The sequence below is a fragment of the Clinocottus analis genome, unplaced genomic scaffold (genome assembly GCF_023055335.1).
Source record: "Clinocottus analis isolate CAN_PGR_092001 unplaced genomic scaffold, fCliAna1.0.p SCAF_4, whole genome shotgun sequence".
Lineage (NCBI taxonomy): Eukaryota > Metazoa > Chordata > Actinopteri > Perciformes > Cottidae > Clinocottus > Clinocottus analis.
Window position 1 is genome coordinate 11,354,272 of NW_027176153.1, and position 27,451 is coordinate 11,381,722.

At 44.7% G+C, this 27,451-nt stretch overlaps 1 protein-coding gene across 2 annotated transcripts in view; it reads right to left on the minus strand.

The window, feature by feature from the left end:
- mtcl2 (microtubule crosslinking factor 2) overlaps positions 1-27,451 on the minus strand; it is an 84,714-nt gene that overhangs the window by 25,168 nt on the left and 32,095 nt on the right. For both annotated transcript variants that reach the window (XM_068598115.1, XM_068598114.1), the window contains exons 5-8: positions 5,578-5,640; positions 1,580-1,747; positions 811-964; positions 169-700 (exon numbers count right to left, since the gene is read on the minus strand). In XM_068598115.1, the coding sequence (XP_068454216.1) occupies positions 169-700; positions 811-964; positions 1,580-1,747; positions 5,578-5,640 (917 nt within the window). The remainder of the gene's footprint in view (positions 1-168; positions 701-810; positions 965-1,579; positions 1,748-5,577; positions 5,641-27,451) is intronic.

The window sequence follows — 27,451 nt, forward strand, 5'->3', positions numbered from 1 at the left end:
GGGCGTGACATAAAACGTTTGAGAACCACTCCTTCAAGAGATCAATGAACAATGTTTCCCTGATGACCAGCTGTACAGCACTGGGGTCTGTTTAGTGTGTATTCACTGAGCAACATGTCCTCTCACTGAAGCAAATTGTTGTGAGGGAAGATGAAAACGCAAGACTACCTTGGGAGGCACTCGGCTGAGTCTCCGGCCTCTGCGTCAGTGTCCAGAGCCAGCCGTAGTGAGGAAGAGGAGGAGGAGGAAGGAGCGTTGTAGGAGGCCAGATCACAGCGCTGCAGGTTGGACAGAAGCACTCGGTTTTCGTACTGCAGCTTCTTCACCTTCCCGCCCAGCTCTCCAATCTGAAGCCTCGCCAGCCTGAGCTCCTCCTCGTGGGCTGGGGCGTCGGTGCTGATAAGCACCGCCCCTTCCTGGATGGAGTGCACCGGGCTGTCGTTGAGCAGGTCGTCCGTCAGCGACGCCAAGGAATTGGACGACAGTGCGGACGGCGGCGGCGGGAGATCCGATTTATAGCGGTTCATCTCGTTCATCAGGAGTTTGTTCTGTTCCTCCATCTCGATGAGAGACCTCCTGAGTAGCTCCGCCTCCTCCTCTACAAACTGGAGGTGTCTCTGGAGCTCCATGACGTTTTCAGATGAAGCCCCTCCCCCGAGTCCCAGACTGCCACCAACTCCAGAAAGCTCCTGTGGACCATCTAGGGAAAAAAAACAGAAGAGAGATAAAAAAAAATATACAAAAGTGTATGAAATTATAATCAAAGATGAATCATGCAAATGATAAAATACAGATGAGTTTCAAAACTACCTTGTGGCCCCTTCATGTCATCCATCTCAGCTCGGAGCCCCCTGTTCTCCACCTCCAGCTCAACGATGCGCCGACTCAGCAGGTTGGCCTCCTCCTCCACCAGCTTCAGGTGGATCCTGATTTCCGCCTCGCGCGTGTGGGGGGAGTCAGCCACCTGGGTGGGGGTCAATAAAAAAAGACATTAGGGAGAGGGGAACCATTTTCTTGATCCACCCCCACCTGTTCCTTCACACCCGCTATATCAGCTGTTGACCTTTAGGACTGTTTGCATTAATTATTGACGGGCGTTTATGAGTTTCTACCATGATTAGGAATGACAAACTGTCTTTCAATTATCATCTTTACTAGTAATAACGTTATCAGTTCTGGATTTTTGAATCCGCATCATTACGCATGGGAGTGGAAAGTCAATATTGTAACAACTGATACCATATGATGAAATATGTGTTTGTTGTTTTCAGCGTCTCAAATGGTTTTAAAAGCCAGTTGGATTTAATGAGCTTTGTGGGAAGTTTTGGCTGTTTGTGAAACAAAACAAACTCAGGCGTTTTTTTGGCATTTGGGTTTATAGGGAAACAAAGTGGTGAGGTACTTTACAATCTACGACCACCATAATAGCTCTCAGGCTAACATCAAAATATATATATATATATATGTATATATATATATATATATATATATATATATATATATATATATATATATATATATATATATTCTGTGTGAATCGTCTGGAAAACCACGTCCGCTCTCCTCGTCCGGCACTCACCTCCTCCACGGTGAGCGAGGCGTTGACGTCCCCGTACAGCGACCTGAACTTGGACAGCTCCTCCTTCATGGCCTCGCTGTCCTTCACCAGTTTGGTCAGCTTCTTGCACATCAGGGCTGACTCCTCTTTGGCAAAGTGGAGCTGACACTTCAGGTCCGAGCTGTCCTCCTGCGGTGCCGGAAGAGAGAGAGAGGAGAGAGCCACCGGGGTGAAGAACTGCTGTGTCGCAGAAAGGCGGACTTGTGCACACACACACAAACACACAAACACACACACACACACGCGTTGTCATGCCATGTACATGTATCTGTTTTAAGGTTATTCCTCTAATGTTTCTAGGTAAAAAAAAAGCTTGAGGAATTCATCTTCATGGAGTTTTTTTTTAACTTTATATTGGTCAGAAGAGGACATGGACAGTTAACTCATTGATTGGAAAGAAATCGACGGATTTAAAGTCATTTGGTGCCGATCTATTCTGAACTGTTTGAGTTTTGGGATTTTTGTTTCATATATCATATAAAACCAATTCAGTGGTGTCAAATCAAAGAAAGCTTTCACAATATTCCATTTATTTAATTTGCCTAAACTCATAAAGGACAAAACATGATGAAACGGAGAGACATTGAGACTGAGACACACACACACACACACACACACACACACACACACACACACACACACACACACACACACACACACACACAGGTTCACTAGAAGCTGACACATCCATCTGCAGACAGATGGATAAATGCTTAAATCCACTCAGACAACTGGACAACATGAGCGGTTTTGAGTGACGTCATGAATTTGTTACTGAATTGTTTCCTTATGTTGTTTTTATTAACTGTGGGGATGTTTAGGGCATCGTCTCTCTCGTTATAATACGTAGTAAACTGTCTGTCAATTAAACAGGAGCCATCATCCGGTTCAGTCCCGCAACTCAAATGGGGCGACTTGGATGTTCATTCTGTTAAAAGTTCGCCTTGAACTTGGAAAATAATGACAAAGAGCTATTTGACTAGCTTGCGGCTTTCAGCTACCAAATGGCGAGGCAGAATCATGCTGTGTTTGTTCCTCATGAGGCTTTCATGAAGAAACAAAAAAAAGCAACACAAAGGAAACAGAGAAAGTCCAGAAAACACTCATTAGTGGTTCGCCTCGAGAACGTCACACAACACATGAAATGAATGTTTACCGCATCCATCTTAAGTTTGCCGACGTGACACCAAATAAGGCTGGAGCAGAAAAAAAAACCTTGCACATATTAAAATTGAGCACGGGTGTGTTTTACTGCGTATGAATTATTAACCTTTGAGTTTGTAAATTAAAGATGCGTTACGGTATTTCCTTTTTTTTAAAAAGTGGCTTTAAACACTGATCCATCATCATGTCCGTGCATTGTGAAGAACCGTTTCGGGTTCTGCGGCAAAGTTCCCGTACGGGTCGGTCTCACTGCTCTCACCAATCACATTGGAGCATTTAAGAGCCAGATATTTCCCCTGGTGGAGTTGGTGGGGGCCAAAACAGAGCTAAAAGAGAGTGGATGTTGGACTCACATTCATCAGGTGGCGTGACATCAGCTGATTGCTATTGTGTCTGCAAACCAACGCCAGAAGGGCCGTGTTTCCGTTTCAGCTTTGAACATTCCCCTTTTTGTCACGTGAAGCCCTCAACGTAAACGTACTGTATATTTATCATATGCGTGTCTCTACTCACTACCGGCTGACCCGAGGTGACCCTGTGCACCTCATTCCTCAGAAGCAGCTCTGTGGCTCTATTTGTTTTACGGCCTGTGGAGCCTTTCCAACCACATTAAACGAGGCGAGCGCCAGCCAGTCGACCATTTATGGTATGAGACTGGGAGGGGAAGCGTTAGCAGACTGGGGGTCGATGTCAGTGAGAGAATTAACTTCACCGCAAACACCTTCTGTGGTGATATGTTAGCCCTGTGGGTTTTTAATGTGTATCTCTGTGTACTCTGTTGCACCGTTAAACCTGATCTCACACACTTCCAGCTCCCAGAGCACCTTTTTATTTCACGGAGGAAAAAACATTCTTTTGTTTAAATTATTTTAGTGATCTGGAAAAATAAAGAAGGGGGGGCACCTCGAAAAGGCAAAAAAAACGTTTCTATTAATGGAAGAGAAGTAAGGCAGAATGAAAAGGAGGTAGATATTAAAAGTGTGGTGTCGAGGCCCCGATCTGGTATGCAAGGATTACAGTAAGTACAAACACCTGCAGGACAAGATGGAGGGAAGAAAAAGAGAGCAAGGCATGATGTGGAGATGAGTGGGAATCGAGGAAATGCTGATGCATCTGCTTCAAACACGGCTTGTTTGGACAGATACGAGTGTGAAACCCGGAAGAAATGGGTCACAAACAACAGAGAGACACACAGACAGCTCAGTTAGGAGCCGAGAGGCGGGAACACACTTAGAGGATCAGACGCCGTAGATTTCCAAGATGGCGGTCGTGGTCGGTGACCCCGGACAACCTTAACACGTCTATCCTGAACACAGCTGGTGTTTGAAGCAGAAACAAAAAGAATGACTCAGCTGTTTAATGGAGGACTAAAGGTGATAATTAACTGCGTGAGTCCTATATTTGGCGTGCCGGTCTCCAGAAGCAGAAGGTTTGCTGTTGTACCTGCTCTATGGAAATGACTGTTGCAGCACAATGACAATAAGGGGATTGTTTTTCCCCTGTTTTGTGATTCTGCTCATTGATTTCATTCAGTTTATATCAATGGTTTGAGTAAAATGAGAGTAAGAGGCTGTATTTCTGATGGTTCCAGTGTAGCCAGCAGACATCTGGCACCAAAACCTCCTTCTCTGCTTATTCTTTACAGTCGGATTAGCAACCTGAGACGAAAGACGACGCGCACGTCCGGATTGATTCTGAGGCGGACAGTTTACGAGCGACTTCCAGAACAATAAAAACCAACATCCTCGGGTGATAGATCCTGAGATCTCATTTAAGACAATGTGCTCCGCCCCTTCGGCTCCCCACGAGGACTGTTCATCACCACCGATGACAAAAGGCAACCAGAACGCTTCTGATGAAGAAACGGATTCCAAACCTGAATCAGTTTGTGGAGATGAAGTTGCCATCGAGAGTTATGTGACATTTTTGTGTTTTCTTTTGGGGGGGTGGGCTACAAGATAGTACAAATCTTTGCTTATTCTCCATGAAAAAAATCCGATGCACACGGTTTCACTTTTGTTTTTAAATGAATGGAACGAAACTGCAACGCCTCATCCTGTTAGAGTTCCTCTGTGCACGACAGGATTTTAAGAAGCGCGTTTCCAAATGTCTCTGACTCTGACGTCTGGAACGAGAGCTGCTCTGTTCGATACGCTCAGTGTGAGACGTGTGGCAGGGAGTAACGGTCTCCTGTCACCGGCAGGACATGCAATTACGTTTCTGCAGAGACGACGGCTGCCTCCAGCGATGCTGACACCGGCAAAACGTGTCGGCATCGATGCAACGCTGACGCCATGAAAACATGATGATATTTACTTATTTATTGTTTTGATGTGTTTAGGACATGCACTCTCCTGGATATGACTGACAGGAAAATGACAAAAATCCCAAGCAGGACTGTTGTTGTGTAATATTGGAGTGTGTTGTGAAAAATCCTGTTTAGTTTATTCCTTATAGGCATTTCATATAATAGTAACGAGGATAAACTAAACGATGCTTGCCGATAAACTGGTGCCTCATGAAGCACAAATTATCTAAACAAGGTTTTCGTGGTTGCGTTCCATTGTTTTTGTAAGCGCGAGTGAGTGTGTGTGTGTGTGTGTGTGTGTGTGTGTGTGTGTGTGTGTGTGTGTGTGTGTGTGTGTGTTAGATACATGTCATTCTCTCCAGGTTTTAGTGTCTTAAAAGTTTATCTGCTGAAACTGCACTTTGTGTCTCTTTTGTTAGACCATCTGGAGGAACATAAGTGTGTGTGTGTGTGTGTGTGTGTGTGTGTGTGTGTGTGTGTGTGTTACCTGTGGGCAGAGCTTCTTGTCAGGTTTGTTGTTGGGTCGTGCTCCTCTTTTCCTCTGGGAGTTCTGCAACATAGACACATACAGAGGGTCCTTAGTAAGAAGTGACACTTTCAATAAGATGAAGAATGAAAGGCAGAGGAATGACCTGCAGGGGAATCACACGTGTGATCACAACATACACTCAAAGTCCCAACTCTGTTCAACTGATTATTTTCCAGGCTGCATTGCTACACTTCCTCAGAACACCAATGATTTCATCTTTACGTCATGTGAACAGAGCCACTGTCAGCTGATGACGAGACAACAACACATCCAAGAGCCTTTCCACAACTCCACACCATTCCGTGTTTTTGGACAATTAAAGCAATTTTGTCATTTTTCAGGACGTTGAAGGCGACACTAAAGACTCTTTAAAGGGATCTTGACACCCCCCCCCCCCCCCCCCCCCCTCAGTTTACCAAGATGTCCTTGGTGTGAACCTCGTGAAAGGTATAGTTTGACATATATCCTATGGCACAGTTCCTCTCCCTCTCCCGCTGAGCCGATGTCACTTTCACAGTGATGTTGATCATCCCCAGAGGGATTTGGATCACCACTGATGAAAAAAGTGTGGAATTACAGATGTGGGGAGGAGGTAGAAGTGAAGGAGCAGAGAGAAATAAAGAGAAGGAGAAGGAGACATCAATGGAAAAAAATAAAGGGAGGAAACCAAAAGCATAAATCTAAACCCTAATGACACAAACCAAAAACTGGTCTCTCTCTCTCTCGCTCACTCAGACAGACACACACAGACACACACACACACACACACACACACAGACACACACACACACACTCACACACACACACACACACACACCATCCTCTGCTCATCCAAATGTCTGCCCAGAGCATTAGACTCTCATAAATCATCACGATTCCTTCGCTTAAGACCCATCACACACACACACACACACACACACACACACACACACGCGCGCGCTGCAGTGCGAGAAGCTAAGCTCATCTGGCTCAATCCGTTTCCATGGAAACAGGCTACTCTCTCTGCAACCGAGCGCCGACAACAAAAGAAAGGACTGGAGGGCAGGAAAAGGTGAGAAAGGAGGACAATAAAAATGAACTAAGAACACTGTTGTCGTTCTTTCATTCATTTGGATTTCCCCCGACAGTTTAATGAAATGTTTTTTTTAATGTTGCAAGTGATTGGTTGAAATACTGAAACCAATCTCCGCATGTCAGGTGGAGCTGCAGGTGGAGCTGCAGGTGCAGCGAGATCTGCTATTTGTCTGATGTTTGTTTCCACAAGTGTGTCACTCTACTCCCTCACCTCTCCTCTCCTCTTTCTATCCCCTCATCACTCTTTGGGTTATTTCCATACCTTTTCAATTTTTCATCTCCTGTTATCCTCTCTTCTCTCTTTCCTTCCCTCCCTCATCCATCTCCTCGCTCCTTCCCTCCTCATTTCCCTCCCTATGTTCATGTTTATTTTGTATATATATTTTTCATCCCTGTTCTATATGTTGTTTTATGTTTTATTTTTGTCTAAGGTGATACTCCGACTACACATTTCCCCTTGGGGATTAATAATATTCATTAATTCTCTCTTCGCTCCTTCCTTCCTTCCCTCCCTCCGTCACCTTTCCTACTTTAGCGTCAGTTTATTGGGACGCAAACAGTCTCTGAAAACTCCCTGATCAATGAGCCCGGTAGTGGAACCCGTGAGTCTGGCTGGATGTTGGACAGATGTCGAAGCGACTGGATCACACTTTAGCTGAGCAGTGTTCAGTTGCAGCGCCGGGGGGGAGCGGGTCCATGGGAAAAGACAGAAATTAATTTGTGCTAATTTGTGCTTGAGCGATTTAGCAAGAGGAAACCACAAAAATCCTAAAGCGTATTTTAAATAGTCAGTATTGGAGGGTGGATTGATGGTATGAATAAAAGAGACATTCTCACATCACTAATTAGGGCGGAGCCAGCGGTGCTACACGTTGTCAAATTTGCAATGGAGACTTTATACTTGTGTATAGTGTAATTTTGGTCATGTTGAAACAATTGAAGGGAATCATAACAGATACATAAAACAAAATACCAGCATCTACACTTTAGTGACTCTTTAGTAACCCACGTTGACTCAACTGGCATGCCAGTCCATGCTAACACGCACAGGTGTCACTAATGACACTAACGATGCAATAACGACACCAGACAGTCAGCTGTGTGAGCTGACCCGCTCCGTCTGTGACATCTCAGGGCCACATCAACTAGCTGCAAAAAACTGTCAACGAGGCACCTGAAGAGCAAGACAACGACGACAAAAAACAACAACAACACGCTGAGTCAGTTTGCCGGAACTGATCACCGTCAGCCTGAAATGCGTCCAAATCGCCTTCTTTTATAACCGTCTGCATCAGCGGGGAAACGGCGGCATGAGCCGTCACGTTTGAAGTTGACATTTAAAGCCGCACCTAATACTCACAGTGGTTATAAATGTTCAATACGCATTATGTAAACGCATGTGCACACACAGAGAGACACACACACACTGACACACACCAGGCCGGGTTCTCGTGTTTCCGAGCCCACAGGTCTACAGTTACACTGCAGATAAGATAACCGGTTGACTTCCATGTTATCTGATATTTAACAGCTTCTGGCTGCGTCCTCTGCTCCTTTAGCGGCAGCAAAAGGTTTTTGTCACCTAATATTTCACCATATTTCACAGTTTTGAGTCTAGAGAAGGGAAAAGAGGCACAAAAAAAAAGATGACAAAGGCAGATATATATCGCTAGCTGAAGGTCCAAAGACATACATGCACCTAAAGCCCTCTTTTGCCTGGTAGATGGAGGCCTCTCTGGACCGAGAGGGAAAGATGGACGGACAGATAACAATAGCGATGCTAAAGCAGGAAAAAAAAGGAGAGAGAGTGAAGGAGCCCTCTCTTTCACTCCTCCCCCCTCCTTTTTTGTAATGTTTTTTGTAATGTTGTCATTCCTCCATCATGGCTGAGGAGGCAGAGCAGTGTGAACTCTCTCTTCCTCTCCAATCCAATCGGATCTGCAGCTCAATCGGCCGTGACACGGGGGGATAGCGGGGCCGGGCGGGATCAAACGCATCGAGAGATCTGAGAGTCCGGATGATGGAGACAGGAGAATGTAAGAAACAAGATGAACTAATGCTGAACCTCATGGATGTGGAAATGATGACGTGAGCTCTGAGAGGTCGTGAGCTCTGAGAGGTTGTGAGACCGCGAGCGCAGCAGAGCAAACGAGGACAAAATACACTGAAGACAGGAAAGTAAACAGCAAATGTTTCTCAGGAAAAAATGACAAGATGCAAAAGAATATTTAGTGGTAAGAGCTGAAAATAGACACGGAGGAATAAAAAGCAGCGTGAGACAGCAACACACACACAAACACACTGATAAAAAAGTGCTTGAGATGTGGCCGTCAGTGTGTGGAACCACAACTTCCCAACAAAGACAGTTTCATCAGTGTCGTCAGGTCCAGGCCCATCAGGCAGGTGACCCGCAAATAGAAGAGATTGCTCCCTGAGAACGGGAGGAAGGAAGCAACACAGATTTGCTCTCGGCGTGTAAGGACTCAACCTGAAGCGACGAGGGATATGAACTCCCAAGAGCTGCACAGCGGAGAGGAGAAGCAATTTAAGTGCATGGGCTGTGTATTATTTTCTGTTTTCATCGCCTCGGGAAGCTCTCTGTGCGACAGCTCCTCTAGAGACGAATTTATACACTTTACCTGATTATTACGTGGTTTAAGCTGACTTTTCCACTCGGTAAAGACTATAGTTTGCACACATGGAGCTGGAGCTAAGAGGTGACTAGCTAAGCTTAGCATAAAGACAGAAAGCAGAGGTACACAGCTCTCTCTCTCTCTCTCTCTCTCTCTCTCTCTCTCTCTCTCTCTCTCTCTCTCTCTCTCTCTCTCTCTCTCTCTCTCTCTCGTAAGACAGACAGCAGTGAAGTCATTTTAAAACTATTACCTGGTTTCACAGCTTCTGGGAGGCGGAGTAAACAGGTAGTTTTACAACCAGCTGTGAACCCAGCATGCATTTCCAGTGGTTGTTTGTGGTGAAGCCATGTTTTCTTGTTCATGGACAAACCAGGTTTACAGCACAGTGAGAGACTTATATTTTTACGAGCAAAACAGCATCCAAAGTTACCCGCTATTTCATATTCCCACGGCTGCACGGACACAAAAGAACTCAACACACTGCAAAGTCAAACTTTGAAGTCACAAGGTTGTATTTGATTTCTATATTTAAAAAAAGGAGCAGAAATAAGGCCTGATTGTCGGAGAACGGAGAGAAAAGGTTTTTTACTAAAGTGTAGACGCTTTGTTCGTGTGCGTCCAGATATAAAGAGAGTGCAGGTATGTAGAGAAGGAAAGTGATTTATTTGAAGTGCGGGGCGAGGTGCCCGTCTCAGGCTGAAGGAACACCACACCCATGTCTTTACACCATCACCGACACACACACATACTGGAACAAAGGCTCTACATACAACGCAGCACACAATGAGTTGTATAACCAGGTATTGTGTGTGTGTGTGTGTGTGTGTGTGTGTGTGTGTGTGTGTGTGTGTGTGTGTGTGTGTGTGTGTGTGATAACGATGGATGGAAGTGATCCTGCAATTTACAGCATATAAAAAAACATCCAAGCATGTTAATGTAACAACACAAATCCGATGCTCGTACCAAATTTCGACATCCTACTTATTCTTAGTCACACTTGATATCGGCTTCTGGAGTATTCGGAGGATGCGAGCGCAGCGGTTGCTTGTCTGCAGCAGAGGAAAGCAGCTCAGAGCACAACGGAGCCCAGCAGATAAGACGAGAGCAACACCGACATTTCCTCGAATCCCCAGACTGCTCGGCTCATTACGACGCGCTCTGCAGTGCCTCACACGCGCTCACACACTGAAAACCTCATAACCACCCTGCTGGTGTGGAGTTGGGATGCAAACAGGCCATTACTGCGTGCGCCTGGAGCAGAGAGCCTCTTTGTCTGCTGAGAGGTTGTCGATGAGCCTGAATCGAGGATGAGAGATGAAGCGGATTGGACTCTTTGGTTTCCAGTTGCTCATTACGTCCACCGGCGGGTTTGGTTTATTTACTGAGAATCAAGCTTTACATCGCCTTAAACGATAGTCGCTGCTGCTAGTTCTTTGCCGTTTCCATTCATGTCTCTTGCCACAAGTTTGTGAAATCCTTTAAGCCTGCGGTAACATCATCATTATGAGTAATGCAGAAGAGACAATATTGTAATACCGCTGGATTACATAACGCCAGCAAGAGTCTGCAAACTGGTTTGTATATGAGAAGCGCAGACATGAATCTGTAACACAACTGCCGTCTGAAAATTGCATGAAAATGATCCACGAGCTTTAGAGGTTCATGAGGCAAACACTTCTCCTGGTGAAGTATTGTTTTTCATTCAAATGTGTAACAGGCGCAGAAGAAATAAAGTGTCATGGAGTCCTCAGACTGACTCTGGATGACGAGCTACACAGTAATTTAAATTTAAAGTTATCCAGGAGCAGGGTTGTTACATGATGTCTTTCTAACATATTTTACTGGACTACAGTAGGAATCTGTTATGATGTCAAATGAGCTTTTAAAGGCACAGTACGGGACCAGACTGAGAGAGGCGTATGTGTCTCCTAGTGTTTCACCCTGTCAGGCGATTTTCACACACTAAAAGAAACGATAAAACAAGAGGGGAAAAAAAGAAAGAGAAAGAAAGGAAAATATACGAGCTTTCCAAACCACCACAAAGCAGAAAGACTGATGAACTCCAGGAGGCCGAATGGAGGCCAACAAAATATGTCCATTAAAAGTGAAAAATAGCATTCAAACTGTAATTTCTCTGCATGATCTCACACTTCTGCCTTTGTAAATGCCTGGAAGAAATTTGAATTCTTGAATTTAGCATTTAGTTAACTTTAAACAAAGAAAGGCCTCTTTCTCTCCTTTACACCTCTCAGCTCGTTCACATGCATGTGTCCACATTATTCAGTAAGGATGTGAGGAGGACGGGGGAAAGAGATGGAAATTAAAACAATTTAAATTGACCAGCTCAAGAAATAGTGCCGCACAATATTTTAAAAATGACAATATGGCCTCTACCATAATTTTGAGGAAGAGCAATATTTGGTGAGGTCGAAATGAGTCTAGAAGAACTTTCTTTCACTAAATCATCTTTGGAACAGATCGCGACATAAAAATCAAAATAAGGAGGAGCAGATATGCTGGAGGTTAAATAATTCATGTCATGGTTTCTCGCCGGCGAGCAGAGGTCATGACCCCGGCAGACTGAGACAGCCAGAACGATTTACTCTTCTGTTTTACAGCCCGAGTATCTGAGCAATGACGACCGCTCAGATGACTGACGAGGAAAACCCATCGAGTCCTTATCGATTAAGTTCAGATCAATACTGTCTTGTATCCAATTAAACTGTTTCCAGCGCCGTTGTGTATTAGTGCTTCTGGGCAGTTTTGGAGCTCCATGGCATTTTTTTCTCTTCAGTTTTTATTGTAATGCTGCGTAATGATACAACACTGCTCAATGTTACTTCACAGGACCAGATGGATCGTGAATTGATCCCTTTTGTGTGTCGACAATGTGATGGATAAATTGTTGAAAATGAGAGTAAGAAAACAATTAATCACCTCAATCGCCACATTAGTTATTAGAACTTTATTAACCCAAGACATAATAAATCATACAATCCTTCAACTGGAATAAAACAAACTTCATATTAATACAATTACAAATTAATTTGATTGATGCTACATAAAACTAAGCTGCTGCATGGAAGACAACTACCGTGTCTTGCGGCGGCTTCACCACAACCGAGTGCACGCACCTTTTCTTCATCCCTCCTGAGATGGCTTTTTCTCTCAAACTCTTAATCAATCTGCCGCAGGCCTAATGAAAACGCTACGCCGCCGGATGTAAATGATCCGACCCGACTGTGCATCAGCCTGCTAGGTCACCTGAAGCTGCAGCGCTGCAGACCGACATCAGACAGACGGACTCCTGCAGCAGCTCAGCTTCGGCGTTCTTCTTCATCGAGAATGCGATTGTTTCAAAGCACACACGCGTTACGCCGAGAGAGAGTGAGAATGGTCAATCAGCATCGCATTGCATGAGAGAGACTGATGGGGGCGTGCCGCTCTGAATCAGCAGACACGCGCGTTCAAGTGCATCAGCAGCTCGTCCTCCTTTCACTGTCTCTCCTTCCATCCCTCTCTCCCTCCCTCTCTCCGCTCTCGTCTCCATTCTCCCTCTCATTCTGTCTCTTGGCTTTATTTGAGTCAGACGAAAACGGTCTCCTTCTCATCCTCCTGTGTTTATTTTGGCTCGTCGCACACAAACACACTCGGAAATGTGCAAACAAAGCATCAAGCGAGGGAAGGATGAAAAAAAAGATGTAAGGAGGAAGAGAGGAGGAGGACGAGAGGAGGAGGAAAGGAGGATCGTAAGGAGGAGGGAGGAAGGGCAGTTCTTTGTTATCAGAAGCACTGCTCACTTCCAGCTGCTTCCATTACAGAGAAGCGTGTGTGTGTGTGTGTGTGTGTGTGTGTGTGTGTGTCTCCAGACACCCTGCTTATTAAGGCAGTGTGTTAGTAGGTGACCTTGCACAAATGAACACCACTTCATGTACAACCTGAATGCTTTATATTGATCTGAATTATTCTTGTGTGGGTTGTCTGTATACTGGATATGTGTTTCGTCTACATATGTGTGTTTTGTCTGTATACGTGTTTAGCTGTGTGCATTTTTGTTGTTTCTGCAAGAAATGTGTGTATAAAGTCCAATTTTTCACACACACACATATATATACAAACATACACAGGATATAGCGAGAGGTTGTGTGTGTGCGTGTGTGCGTGTAAGTGTGTGTGTGGCAGAAGTCAAGCCTCAACCTAAAACAACCCTCTCGCCTCATCCCCCATCCCTCCTCAGAGTCCTATTGCCTCTAAACCTTCATTAAAGGGATAATTGTCTCGTAGAAACCAACTCATGTCTGTTTGTTTTGCAGGATTTCACAATGAATGATATCCTCATGTTGCTCACTCAGCTAAACTAATGTATGCCTGCTGCAGGCCAGAGCCAGACATGTCTCCTTTTGATCACGTGTCTGGACGAAAAAATGTAGGAGAAGACACAATAATTAATATATCATCCAAATTGTTGTGGATACCTTTCGTGTAGACCTGACAGATCGATCCAGCTCGACAGTGCAGCACATCTCAGATGGGAGTCAGTGTGTTTGCTTTGGTTCTGTTGGTGCCACACGTCTCAGGGACATTTTTTTCCTCATGTTTCAGAGCAGAAAGCACCTGAATATGCTGCCTGATTCCAACCAAAACACAAACTTTGACAGGGCTCTGAAAGGCAGGATCAGTGCGGCTGAACAGAGATACACAGATAGACGCGTCAGCGTCAAACGGACTGAGAGGATAAGAAGGAGCTCAGCGTCTGGAGAATTAAATATTTGAGTGTCTGACCTCCTCGGAGGATGCGGCATCCATTTACATCCCCGCCCCCCTCTCTGCCTCACAACAAAACGCCTCGATAACCGCAGACTGTGATACGTTGCCGTGGCGACGGCTTTTGCAACCTGTCGCCACGCCGCCCCGTTGGCAGCACATTAATGGAAAGACAGAGAAAGAAGAGGAAGAGGAGAGGAAGGGAGGGAGGAGAAACAAAGTGCAGGGAGGGGAGGACGAATGAGGAGAGGGTCCGAGGTTTGAAGGAGAGAAAAGATGAAGCGAAAAGAGAGAGAGGAGGAAGAGGGGGAGGAAGAAGGGGAGGAAGAAGGAGGAGGAGGAGGGGGAGGAGAATAAGGGAGGAGGGGGGTTTGACAGAGAAAATCAAAAACAAAGAATGCCAGGACCCTGAAAACGAAGCCATACTTCCTCAAATCAAAGCACACATCATCACTAACGTTCCCAGCGCTCTCCTCCTGTCCTCCTCTTCATTTGCTGTCGTTAAGGAGGTTTGTTAATGAGACCAGATGATGAAATCATTTGCAGGCCGCCTGCATGTAGAATCAGGTAAACACAATTTACACGAATGCACCAACAGCCTGAGCCTTTAGACTCGACACTGAGTGTAAATGTGGAGCATCGTGCCCGGAGGAGCGATGATGCCGGACCGTAAGCGGCGGCGCTTCGGAAGTCGAGATTGCTACTAAACACGTTTTTGAGTGGCTAGAAAATGTAGAGATTCAGTAATAACAACCTAAACTGTAGCTCTGCAACAGCAGTAATGGCATAAATAATAACACAAAACGGAGGAAATCTTATTGCAGGCTCGGGAAATAGTTTCCTGTCACATTTCATTTTTCTCTGTGCAGGAAAAAAGACACACACAATATCCCTCCGCGTTTATTTGGAAGTATGTTGTGATTCTAATGCAAAGCAATGTGCGTCTTTCGTATAAACATGATGTATTGGTTAATATCTCTGCAAAGTGTGTCAACATGGAAAAAGCTTTTCTCCCCAATATGGTCGTATGTGTAAATGTGAGCACAGAGGAAAGACTGCAGAGAGGATTTATCGGTTTGATGTTTCAACCTTTCCAGCGAAGAAGAAACAAATGATGGAAATTATTGACAGAAAAGACTAAAAAAAAATGAATTGACTGAACTCAAGTCACAAGCCAGTCTAAAGTGGATTTGTTCCTATCGTACATATCGTCACCTTCCTAAAATAAAGTCATTTTTTGACTCAAAAGACTTTCTTGCCTAACTCATCTCCTTGTGATACTGGCCTCTTCTGGTAAAACCACCTCCATCCTCACTTGAACAGATCATGTTCTACCCCTGTAGTATAGCAGCGTATGACAGCAGTGTGACTCATTTATTACAAGTCAAAAGACAACGTGACTTAGGCAATTTTACAAACTTTTCAAGATGGCATTTGGAAGCTAGCATTCAAGCTAGCAATTTAGTTAGCATTTTTGTCAATAAAAATGTCACTCGAACCTTATATTAGTAATCATAACATACTTTGACTGGTATTACACAATGGCTGTTAAGCATCGCCTCGAGGCAGCCCTATTACATTTGGTCAAGTTTTTTGCATTTTCTGAAAAACCTGAAGCAATGACTCGGGCCATTATTTTCGGAAGGTGACCACATCGTAAGTGTAGTTACATTGTGCGATGGCGTTGCTGGCTTGTGACGGATGTAGAACGATGGCTCAGAATCCCTCTCGCCCCTTCCAGCACCCAGTAAACCTATTGACCTAATGGATTCCCACTAAGCCGCGACTGCGCCGTCCCGAAGCTGGATCCAAACGTCACCTTCTCGCGAGTCCACGGAGCCAGGCCCGGTGATTTACAACCTCGCCATCGATCTCAACGCGAGGCTAATGGCACCGGCGACCCTTCTTGGCTTCCAACAGCCGAGATCTGTCACCTGTTATCGGCTGCTCGCGAAGGATTAAAGCTGCACTCATTGAGTTTGGCGTGTGCCTCTGGTGTGTCTGCCTTGCATCCACTTTTAAATCCTTCCTCCTGCAGAGAAACAGTAGCTAGCGGTCAGCACCCAAGCTGCAGAGAAGGACCGATAACCAACGTTTCACAGTAAACAACGTGAACATAAAGTGTGCTTCTGTCCCAGAATGAAATCATTGTTGTCTCGTTTCAGATTCCGCTTTTCCGAAGACATTTACCAAGATGCAGTTCCCCTTTTTCTGGACAAACAGAGAAATATAAGCATCAAAGAGAAAGTCAGAAATGTGACCAGCTGCATATTTAGCTCCACTGCATGACTAAACTCCCAACATTCAAACCAAAACTGGCTAATGTTCAAGGCCAGCTATGGGTGAAAGGCTGTATTTCTTTGGCAGTAATATTACAATATTAGGTTCTGTTTTCATTATCCTGCTACTGGTCTATGTAGCAATGCGTCCAGAATTGCGGTGACTGTGACATGTTGTAATTAAAGTTGTACCTGCCAATTCAGATCATTTCTGTGTGTTTAAAGCTGCTGCAAAAAGCATTTTCTTTCGCTCCCCACAATGTGTTTACTTGCCACCTCGCCTGGTTGAGCAAAGGGTCACAAAACGTCATCTTTTTTTTCTTCTCGTGCTCGCAAACACCTGAGCTGCTGTCAACTGTTAGCGCAGTGTCACAGAGAGAAGCCATATGTGAACGAGGACACGGAGACGGGCCGACACCGGCTTTCTCACCGTCACAGAGCGTCTCCATCTGGTGTGTGTGTGTGTGTGTGTGTGTGACAGCAGGGTGTCGCGGCGACGCCACAACACAGCACACCCTGATACATCCTATTAATAGAGGGCATCGTGCAGCTACACCTCGCTGCTCGCTTTATCTCCCTGTAGATTATGTTCGGAGCGGAAGCTGCTTCTAATGAGGCGAAGCCTGAAAGGAACCTTGAAGTTCGTATTTGCCGAGATGACTGAGAAGGAAGTTAAGTTGAGATGTATTTGTCTTGGTTTGTTAAAGAAAACGCTAAACTTTAACTGTGTTTCTGTTTATTAAATGAGTTTATTATGTTTACATAAGCTTTGCAGATAGAAGGTAGAGATGACGCTACATGATACCTTTTACTCCCTTTAAGCAGAGCTGCTCTGCCAAAGCCTGCAATCAGAAGCTCATGCATATTGACACACACACACACACACACACAGACACACACACACACACACACCCATATGGCCTGTGGGCTTATCAATAAATGTGGTTTGCACCCTTAACTAGTGCAGATATCTTGACATGTGGGGTTTCACACCTGACACACATACACACGTACACACACACACACACACACACACACACACACACACACACACACACACACACACACACACACACACACACACACACACACACGTGTCAGTAGAGATGAACCGTACGTGTGTGAGAGTGTGAAGTGGAGCGTGTATGACGTGTTGACTGGGTTGTCCAGCATTTTGCAACGTGAACTGCATCAATTAATAGTAGTATATTTTTTGCTGCAACTGTTACACTAAATATCAGGACTAATGTATTTATTATATTCATGAACAGGTTAAGTGTCAGTACGGACTGTAAAGCCATCTGAGGCAAATTTGAGGAATACATTTAGTTGAATGAAATACTGAATGTGTGTGCGCTTTACGTGTGGGAGCGTAGCGTGGCATTCAATTAAGTTAAAAAAGATATGACAAATAAAAGATAATGATGAAGACCAGTCAAAGTTATCTATTGTGTGTTTCATAAGAGCCATTCGAGCGCTCTGTGCTTTGACTCCCAGCAGCCTGTTGGAGCTCATGACAGCTGAACAAAGCTCTGACGGGCTCGTCGGGGCTCCGGTGACCTTTAGGTGCGTCCGACAGTTCAAACACACGGTCGAAGATCAAACTCCTGCACCACACACACACGCACGCACACGCACACGCACACGCACACACACACACACACTGCATGTGTGTAACTGCTGATGTCTTTGAGACATGAGGGGGATGCCACTGATGAGATTATTGGCATCCTTTGGCGACTTCTACTGCATTTAATTTTTACGTGTGTGTGCACTTAAAGTGGCATTAATTGTTAATTGTCACTTGGAGGCAGTAAACAGAGCTTTAATTGAATTATTGATTACCATGTTGGGTGGCAGGTATTAGACAAGAGGGTTGATACTTTCATGGACACTAATTATAAAGTTATAGCTAGCAGGCAACTGCCTTAACATACAGACTGGAAACTAGCCTGGCCTGATCGCATTATCATCATGAAGACGTATCCTTTAACATTCACAATAAATAATGAAAGATATTTTAAATCATAAAGATCCTTCCGCGCTTTCCACTTAAAGCCATTGGCTGAGCTCAATTATTCATGTTATGCAAATGAATTAACATCTGCTAAATCACTGTGGACGAGGTTTTTGAGCTTTCTTCGAGGTTCAAAGTTGATTTCAAAAGTGTCGTTATTAATAATGAGGTATAAATCTTTTCAAGGATCAGGAAGAGGCAGTGACCGGATAATGGAGGAAAACAACATGTTTTTCTTCCTTCATAAAGACAAAAAAAGAAACCTCATCAGTCTGGCGGGTGATTTAGTGACAGATTTAAACCTTTAAGACCTCTCAGTGTGTTTTCAATGCCACAATTGTTAGAAAACTGAGGAGTGGAAATTATTTATTTTTTTGCCTCAGCGTGTCGAGCATTAAGTCACATGCTGTCATTCCAGCGGAGGCACATCCTTCCCCAAAGGGTCAGAGATGTTTGGAGGCAGACACTAAACACACCATTTCTCCTCCATCCGTTTATAATCCTTCCGTCAGAGCTGCTGCAACTCGGGTTATCAGCCCCTCTGACAGGAAATCAAACAGGATATGACACGCTGATTGGACCCTTTACCTCGCTCTCTGGGGAGAAGGAGATGTGACCTCGTCTTGTCCCCAATAATAAGTTGTCTTGTGGGAAAATAAACCCTGCTCCTCTTGGTCCATGCACTCTGAACACGGACAGGACGTTGTGATGGGAATTGTGTGTGCTACTGCTTACCATTGTGTCAGTGCCACAATTCCTTCTCCTTCTTTCCTCAGACAGTGAATTAGTGACAGTGTTTGATGCTCACACTACCAAGTGGGGTGTAAAGTGAGGTAAACTAATGCTCTCCACCGGGCACTGTGGACAGCATTAGTTATATGACCGACCACGGCGGCTTGACCGAGTTACAAGCCGCCGTGGCCGTGATTATTGTGGCACAAAACACAACCAATCACAAGTGAACACAGGCATGGACGTGTTCTCTGTAGTTGCGCTGAGTGGGAGGATGAGCTTAATGTGTTTTTAACAGGCCGGCTTATCGACCCGCTGCCTGGCTGAAGTTATTAGGACGGAGCGTGAGAGAGCAGGCGGCGTCCCCGATCACAGATAAACTACTCTAATGAACGAGAGATCATTGTGTGACGCGGTTGTGGTTGTGTTGTGTGGCAATACAGTTTAGAGCAGCACAGATCCCATAGCGGAGCACGAGACATGAAAGAGAGGTCTGAAATACTGAGAGACGGTAGGTTCTTCATTATTACGACATGTTACTTACATTAAAACCTCCTTATTTCTCTATGAAAGCTCATGTTTGTGTCCAAATATGTCTGAGTAAAGCGACAGGATTGAACGACAACTGGAAGTAAACCAAAACAAGGAGCTGAGAGACGCTACGACAAGAGTCGGGTGTTCTCTTCTGGGTTCTGGCAACGTCTTTCACTTTAAACACACCATCGTCATTGGATACGTTGCTACGATTAAAACATATTGGTTGAATAATAAATAGAAAATTGAAGTTCGCCAGCTACATCCAGAGCATTGGACCCTCTTTCCACATCTGTAAATTGACAGAATAGTGAGTGAAGTCTTAATAATGTAGTAAAACAAAACGGCATTTCAACCAGCGAGACGAGTGCAGCCTGAACACAAATGAGTTATATTATTTATCTTGTAAAAGAACTTCAGGATAACAGTTTTCATTTAGGATCAGATTCTATTTAAGGAAAGGAGCTGATAGAGAAAATAGTTTATTTACTGCCTTTAGGTACAAACAAACACACACACACACACACACACACACACACACACACACACACATGCAATTCAATCTTGCAGCAGTGAGAGTCTTAACAGTTGAACCCTTCACTTGTTATAGTTAGAGGGCAGCGTGTGTCTCTGTCTCAGTTGCAATAAATTACTTGGGTGAAGCCTTTAGCAGAGACTGAGGCCAGGAGAAGGAACACACACACACACACACACACACACACACACACACACACACACACACACACACACACACACACACACACACACACCATTTCATTCTGCTCCATTGTTCTGATCAGATCAGTGCTACTGGGACCAACTACAAGGCAGCCATTCATTTTCGACCCGCAGTTTGACAGAAAAACACAAACCAGCTTTACTGAACCCTCTGAGAACCAGGATGGAAATCCTGGGAGGAAGCGCTCCGAGCACCCGAAGACGTCTCGGGGAGGAAAATCACCACCATGGTCATGAATCCAGACTCTGGCGGGCTCGTCTGCACTTAACAGGCAATTTAACAGCCAGCTATCACTCTGACATCCATTTCTGTTCAATAAACCCCTAATGGCTTATAAAAATATAGGAACGCATTTGAAAGGTGAATTTTTAAGCAGAGTTTTCTCTCTGCTCTTGTGATTCTTGGCTTCATCATGACAACGCAGCGCAGAGCAGCTCTTCAGTCTGCCAGCAGGGAGTGGCTGTCAGAATTACATAACACCAAAGGACTTCAGTACCCAGAAGTCCAGTGATGAGGGGTCAGGATCAGACTTCAGTCTCAGGGTTGCACGACACTCCATCAAGAGTTTTACTGAAAAACGAATCGCTGACGCTGCATTCAGGACAATCTTGGATGGAAACTTCGACCTTGAGAGGTGATGTATTCTATGTTTTTACTCGTAGGAGGTCAGAAGTTTTTAAGTTGCAAGTTATCTGCAAGCAACGTGTGCACACATCTCATGGCTTGTGGAGGGCTGAATACATCTTGGAGGTTAATAAGATGTTGACTACTCGTCTGACGCCGCAAGTTCAAGGTCAAACTTCACTCAACCAAGTGCATGCAAATATACTTCACCCCAGCGAGTGAATCAATTGGACTTTAAATGTTTCAAATTACCTTTAATGCTAAAATGTGAATAGTTGGAAGCGTTTTTTTTTGTTTTTTTTAACACATGCTATCCCTTTTTGTCATCCATTTTTTTTAACTACAATTTTGAACCACTACTAATTAAAAATGTGTCCACGTTTTTGTTTAAAAGAATCTTTTAATAACAAAATGCCACAGAAACAGTGGTTAACTTGTGAGAAACCTGCAGCAGCGGGCGTTTAATACTGGAGTTCTCTTCTAATCATGATCATGTATGGGTGAAGTCCATGGGTGAAGTTTCTGCTAATAAGGAGAAAAAAGCCTATTCAAGGAAACACACAGAACCTGTGAATACTTATGATTTTGATGTAGTCTTTCCACATGGTGACAGCGGCAGGGACACACAGCTGCCTCTTCAGACGGTACTCTCGTACAAGAACCGCCTTTGAGTCTGCTCAGCAGACGCAGAACATGCACAGTGGGGATGTTGATGGTCGAATGCAGGCGTCCGTGAAGGGGAGGTGTACCGTACTTAATCAGGAAAAAACCTTCAGCAAAGCGGAGCTTGACAACAGGATGCGTTCAGAGGGTGATTTGTGCGTCCAACGCCGCAATTTCACAACCAGGGCAGACGACGCAGCTTTGAGTGGGAACTGTATGGAACATTATTTCCAGTGAGTAAAGGGCTTATGATATCCATACATCTCTGTGTGAAGTGAAAAGATTGCATTTCTATTTTGATTTTAGCATATAAGTCTTTAAAATTACCAAACTGTCCGTTCGGTTTTTCTTTGATTTCTTTTTTAGCGTGCAGGTTTGCCAGCGTGGGCTAACATCTACTTTGTCAAAGGAACCAAACCACCAGCCGTTAACATGCATTAATTCCTCTGAACCGAAACCTTAAATTATGAATGATCCCAATCTCTCTCCCCTGTTATTAGAACCGATACTCAGCTCAGAGCTGGAGTGCAGTCTAGTGGGAACGGCGCTCTCTGTGATGGTCCACCGGTGTCCTCTACCAGCAAGCGAAAGGACAGAGATAAATCTCTCTCAGGTCTACGCAGTCATCCACTCCACTGAGCGTGTCCAACCCCTCCACCTCACACACCCCTCTCTCTTGCGTCTTACATTTGATCTCATATGTTTCTATCACTACAATTTTTTGCTTTTTTACTTTTCTCCTCCAATTAAAAGTTTGCCTCCCACACCACCTTCATCTCTCTCTCTCTCTCTCTCTCTCTCTCTCTCTCCCATTGTTGCTCAAGCTCCCTCTGTCCCCTCGTTTCTTCACTTATCCTTCAATCTTTCTCTTGAAATCCACTGATTCGACAGTCTCACTTTCTCCCCGCCTCGTTGTATTTTCTCTCTCCATATTCAATCGGACCTTGCCCGGTTTCTCATTTTGTTTCAATCCCGTTCAAATGAAGTCAGTGAAAGCGTCGGCATTCTCAGACTGCCGTATTGTGGCTATCACTGGGGAGGCACTGCACATGGTGCTGGTAGCATCATTGGTTGGGCGTTATTATTAAACTGTCACAGGACAATGAGCCCACTCAAGGTTGGTATCGTTAGCATGGGGTTTACACGCTTTGAGCAAAACTGAGTTCCCATCTGTTTGTGGTTCCCACCAAATCGAACCGAGGTGGCACCTTCTGAATTGATGTGTACGAGAAGCGGTCTCAAGTTCGATAAAAAACTGGCCTCGTCATTTACCAAAGAGCAGAACAATGTCGCAAGATTAACGCGCCTGAGCTTTTCGACGCAGCCTGTTTTTGATCGGCCTCGTCCACCTGAAGAGTCACATGACTTAATGAGCCTGAATGCAATTATATTGCAGGATATTCCCTCCTCCGCATTTGTTCACACAGGCAACCCTTGAAGGCACTTCTCTCTTCGGGTACTTGCACAATCAGTCCCGCCGCCGCCACTACTGCCACATAATGATCCCCCTATTTCTATCTATTGCGACCAGCCGGTCAGCCACTGTGTGATTACATTAGAGCTCCTCTTCTCGCTCCGTCCAGCTCCAGATACCCACCGCTCCATTCGGCCCCATTTAACCGGCTGGTGATTGTTCCTGCACTGGATGATGGGTTCAGGCTTATGAGAAACTAATACAAAAATCATTAGAATGATTATAATAGAAGAAAAAAAAGATTTTCTTCTTAAGTTATATTTGGCCTATTATGCATGATTTAGTGGTAGAAAGTCAGGTCAATGCCAAATTAATTTAGTCAAGATCTGCATAACTGGATTTTTCCAGACCTTTCAACCATAGCACATGGTCTGCATTAGTGGGAGGAGTTCACTCAGTTGGAAATGAATCTCTTTCATGTTTCAGGTTTTCAAGATACCTTGAGTTTGGATTTCTTCCTTAAATAAACTATTTCCACATTCACAAAGGAAGCTTGCTGTTGAAGTATTGGTCTCATTAAGATTTGTATTGTCTCCAATAACGTCAACTCATTCTATTTATGCATCATGTGAATCGTTGCACATTTACTAGCTACTTTTCCAAAACATTCTCATTTAATACTGTGAAACCTGCCTCGCTAAACACTACACACTAATTTGACGTTAGGTAAATAATAACAAACCTCCATATTTGTTTTGTGGGAGTCAGATGATTGACAGGCAGTGGAGTGCAATGTAATACAGCACTACTATAAAACATTGAAGCTGAAAGAGAAACTAATAACTGGGTACTTTTCTAGTCTCTGGAGACCATTTGCAATAACTTAAAGCCAACTATATTATTCTATAATCTGTTTGGAAAGAAATGACAATAAGCTTTATGTAAAATAATCACTTCCCAGAGTGCTGCTGCACTTTCCAGAAGTACCTATATAAAACACAATTCAATTAAAAAGACAAAACTGAAGGCCTAATTGCTTGTGTGCAATACCAATAGAATATATTTGGAGATGCACTTTAATTGAGGCAGTGGAACTTTATTCTGCACATACAGACAAGATAACAGTGAATCTCTTGGAGTGAAAGTCTAAAATCTGGTAAAAGTGATATAAGACGTTGAAATGTCCTTAACTTTATTATCATTTCTCCAAAACAATTAAGCCAGTACCTCAATTAATTCAAAATTGTTTCCACCACATTCAGTCTGAAGCCGAAGAAGAGTTTTAGATGGTGATAAATATCTCTGGATTAAATCAGCATTGATCCCAGAACGTGCTTTTCAAAGCAAACCTGAGTGCTGTCTCACGCAGGCTGGAAGAACAAAGCAGACAAAAACCTTCGTGCCGGCTCCTCGTCCTGACCCGAACAGAAACGAATACCACGGCCATTCAGCATCTTTTATGTAACTTGTTTATCAGCACAATCAAAAGGACCATAACCAGTTCATCCATCCCGGTTACATAACTCACTGGTTAGGCACTGGTAAATCACTACAGGCAGCAACTACGGGCCGTTCTGGACAGTCTCTAAACTGTTATGTTGGCTTTAGGTATCTATTTGTGTCAAAATACAGCCTTCATCCAGAGGAGAGCATTGTTTTGTTCTCCTGGTATAAAAATGCATCTAAAAGGAAATGTGACTTCAGTGACACAGAAACCCGTTCAAACATATAATTTGTCTAAATCAGACTTTGAGGTTCGCTTCGATTGTTCTCCACTCAAGATGACGTTTACGTGGGTTTGACCGAGAGCTGAGTTTGCATGTGCAATTACAACTTCCGCACCGGCAGTAAAACAAAGACGCAGTGAACAAACGGGGGTGAACAATGTGAGAGGTTCCTCGCTCCTCTTGTTCATTAGCGAGTCCCTGCAGAAACCCGCTCAGACGGAGAAATGCCGACAGTAAACACGGATCTTACTACCTGAAACACACTATTTCCTACCGACACATACTGGTCTTGATGTCTGGTGAGAGGAGGACATGGGAGGAAGAGGATGGGGAAGAGAAGAGGTGGTAAACATGGATGGGAAGAAGACATGAACAGAGAGTGAAGGGGGAAACTCTGAAATCTGAATTATGCAACACAGGCTCACGACTATGAAACAGTAAACGTGAAATACTGAGAGCAGACAAGTCAAGGAGGTCCTCTCCATCGGCGTGGAACTCCTCCCCCTTTACAACGGGCCCGGGGCAAAGCGCCTTCATCGAGAAGTCGCTGCCGCCGGGAACATCAAAGATTTCAGTGCATTAGTAGTAATAGAGCGTCAAACTATTACGACATCACCGATGCATCACAGGCCAACGCACTTCTCCACGGTTCATCGTCTGCGGCGAATGAGCCACCGTCCCGTGGACGCGGACGTGAATGTTCTGCATCCGTTGTATCAGGAATCAGGTTTTCGCGAAACAGAGCAACATTCACGTTCTGTCTCAGTGAATGTCCTCATGCGCTCCAGGTCGTGAGAGAGCGGCTCTCTGGGAGAACTGGAGGCCTTTTCTCTCGTAGCAGAAACCCGCTTTGATGAGGAAGCCAATTCATTACACTCGATGTGTGTTGCTGATAAGGATGAGCGCAGCGGTGAATCCCTTCAGGACACGTTTTACCCCTTCAGCACTTGTTCCTCGTTAAAGGAAGGATAACATTCTAGTGTTTCCAGAAATAAATTGCTGTAAAACAAAACAAACATTCATGTCTAATATAGCTTTAGAAGGTCTCAAATGGACTTAAACTACCACTTACTCGTACACTTTTCCATGAGATGTATAGAAGAATACTCCAATATAAATTGAACATCGATGGAGAAAATGTCTACTCTGCTTATATTAGCCCGCAAAATAATTGTACATATTCTGCACAAAGAACTTTGATGGTCAAGTGTGCCACAACGTGACAAAAGCAACGGCAACAAATACACTATGCATGTCATCCTTTCTCCTTGAAGGAGCCTCCTTATGATATAATCAAAACCCCCGTAACGAGCTATTAGGCGAACCTTGGCGGTTGATTACTTTATTATCGTTTCATGAAAATAGACCGTCTCCTTCACGCTGTAAACTCGCTGGTTAAATGTGACGCTGACAGAGGCTGCGCATCATCGAGACCTCAAAACACAACTTATCAGATTGATTTCAGAGCACGCCCAGTCTCTGGCATGCCTCTCTCCCTCTCTCTCTCTCTCCCTCCCTTTCTCTCTCTCTCTCTTCCTCTCTCTCTCTCCCTACAACTGCTGTGGGACATCACAGCAGCACGGTTGCCGTAGCAACACGCGACACACCGCCAATGCAGCCATGGTAACCGCGGTGCGGCCAGACGTGCATCAGCGGGAGGTGCCAGCTCCTCGTTTTCCACGTCTCCACATCCACGTCACAGCACTCAGAGCGGCAGCACGGTGATGATGTCACTTTGGGACCACGGCGGAAAGACGGGGCAGGGGGGAGGAGAGGAGGGAAGGAAAAGGACGGAGAGGGGGGAGGGAGAGAGGAGAGAGGAGAGAGGGAGCACTCTGAGCCTCTACTGTATGTGTTTGTTCCGGACTTGCCCATGCGTATCTCCTCGCCGTGGCTCCATGCAGCCAAGTGTTGCAGCGCCACGTCAATACACAGCAGCGCTCACATTCACGATCCATTAACAGGAACGCTCCACATCCATCATCCCCCATCGGCCCAGAAACGTCCCGTCCACCGGCAATAAACACCAACGAGGTCAGTCCAGCTTCCTTGTGGGGGAACGGCTCCATCCAGTTGAAACTTCTCAGATTGTTTTTGCACTAATTAAATGAGCGAGATTCTTGTTTTGGTTATTTCCTGGAAACCGGCCGTCAGTCGAGCAGTGCCGGTGGGACAGTGAAGTCTGGCTCCCTGGATTTTGCTGCTGGAAAACATCCATCGTAATGCGGTTGAAAGCTCCGGAAAAGCTGAGTAAGCTGAGTTACGATTACTCGGTCATTTTCTGTGTGACAGAGTGTTTTTAGCTTGAAGGAACGACCACAAACTAGATGTTGTTGCTCATCCCACATGGAGGTTTATTTAGATCCACATGCATCCAAATCCCTGGTTGAGCGAATGACCTCACTGAACATGTTGTTTATTTCTGCAGTGGAGAAGATGAACGCACCCTCAAACTGAATTCAGTAACCTGTGATTTTTAGAATATTTGCCCTCCAGCTATTATTATCTCCCAGCAATAGAAAACTCTATAGTCTATAGTTCACATGTGTTTGTGTTTAGAGTTCCTCTAGTGAAAATCCTCTCAATTGGCTTTCAAAATGTGTTTAACCAGCAACAGGGATATAAGACCAGA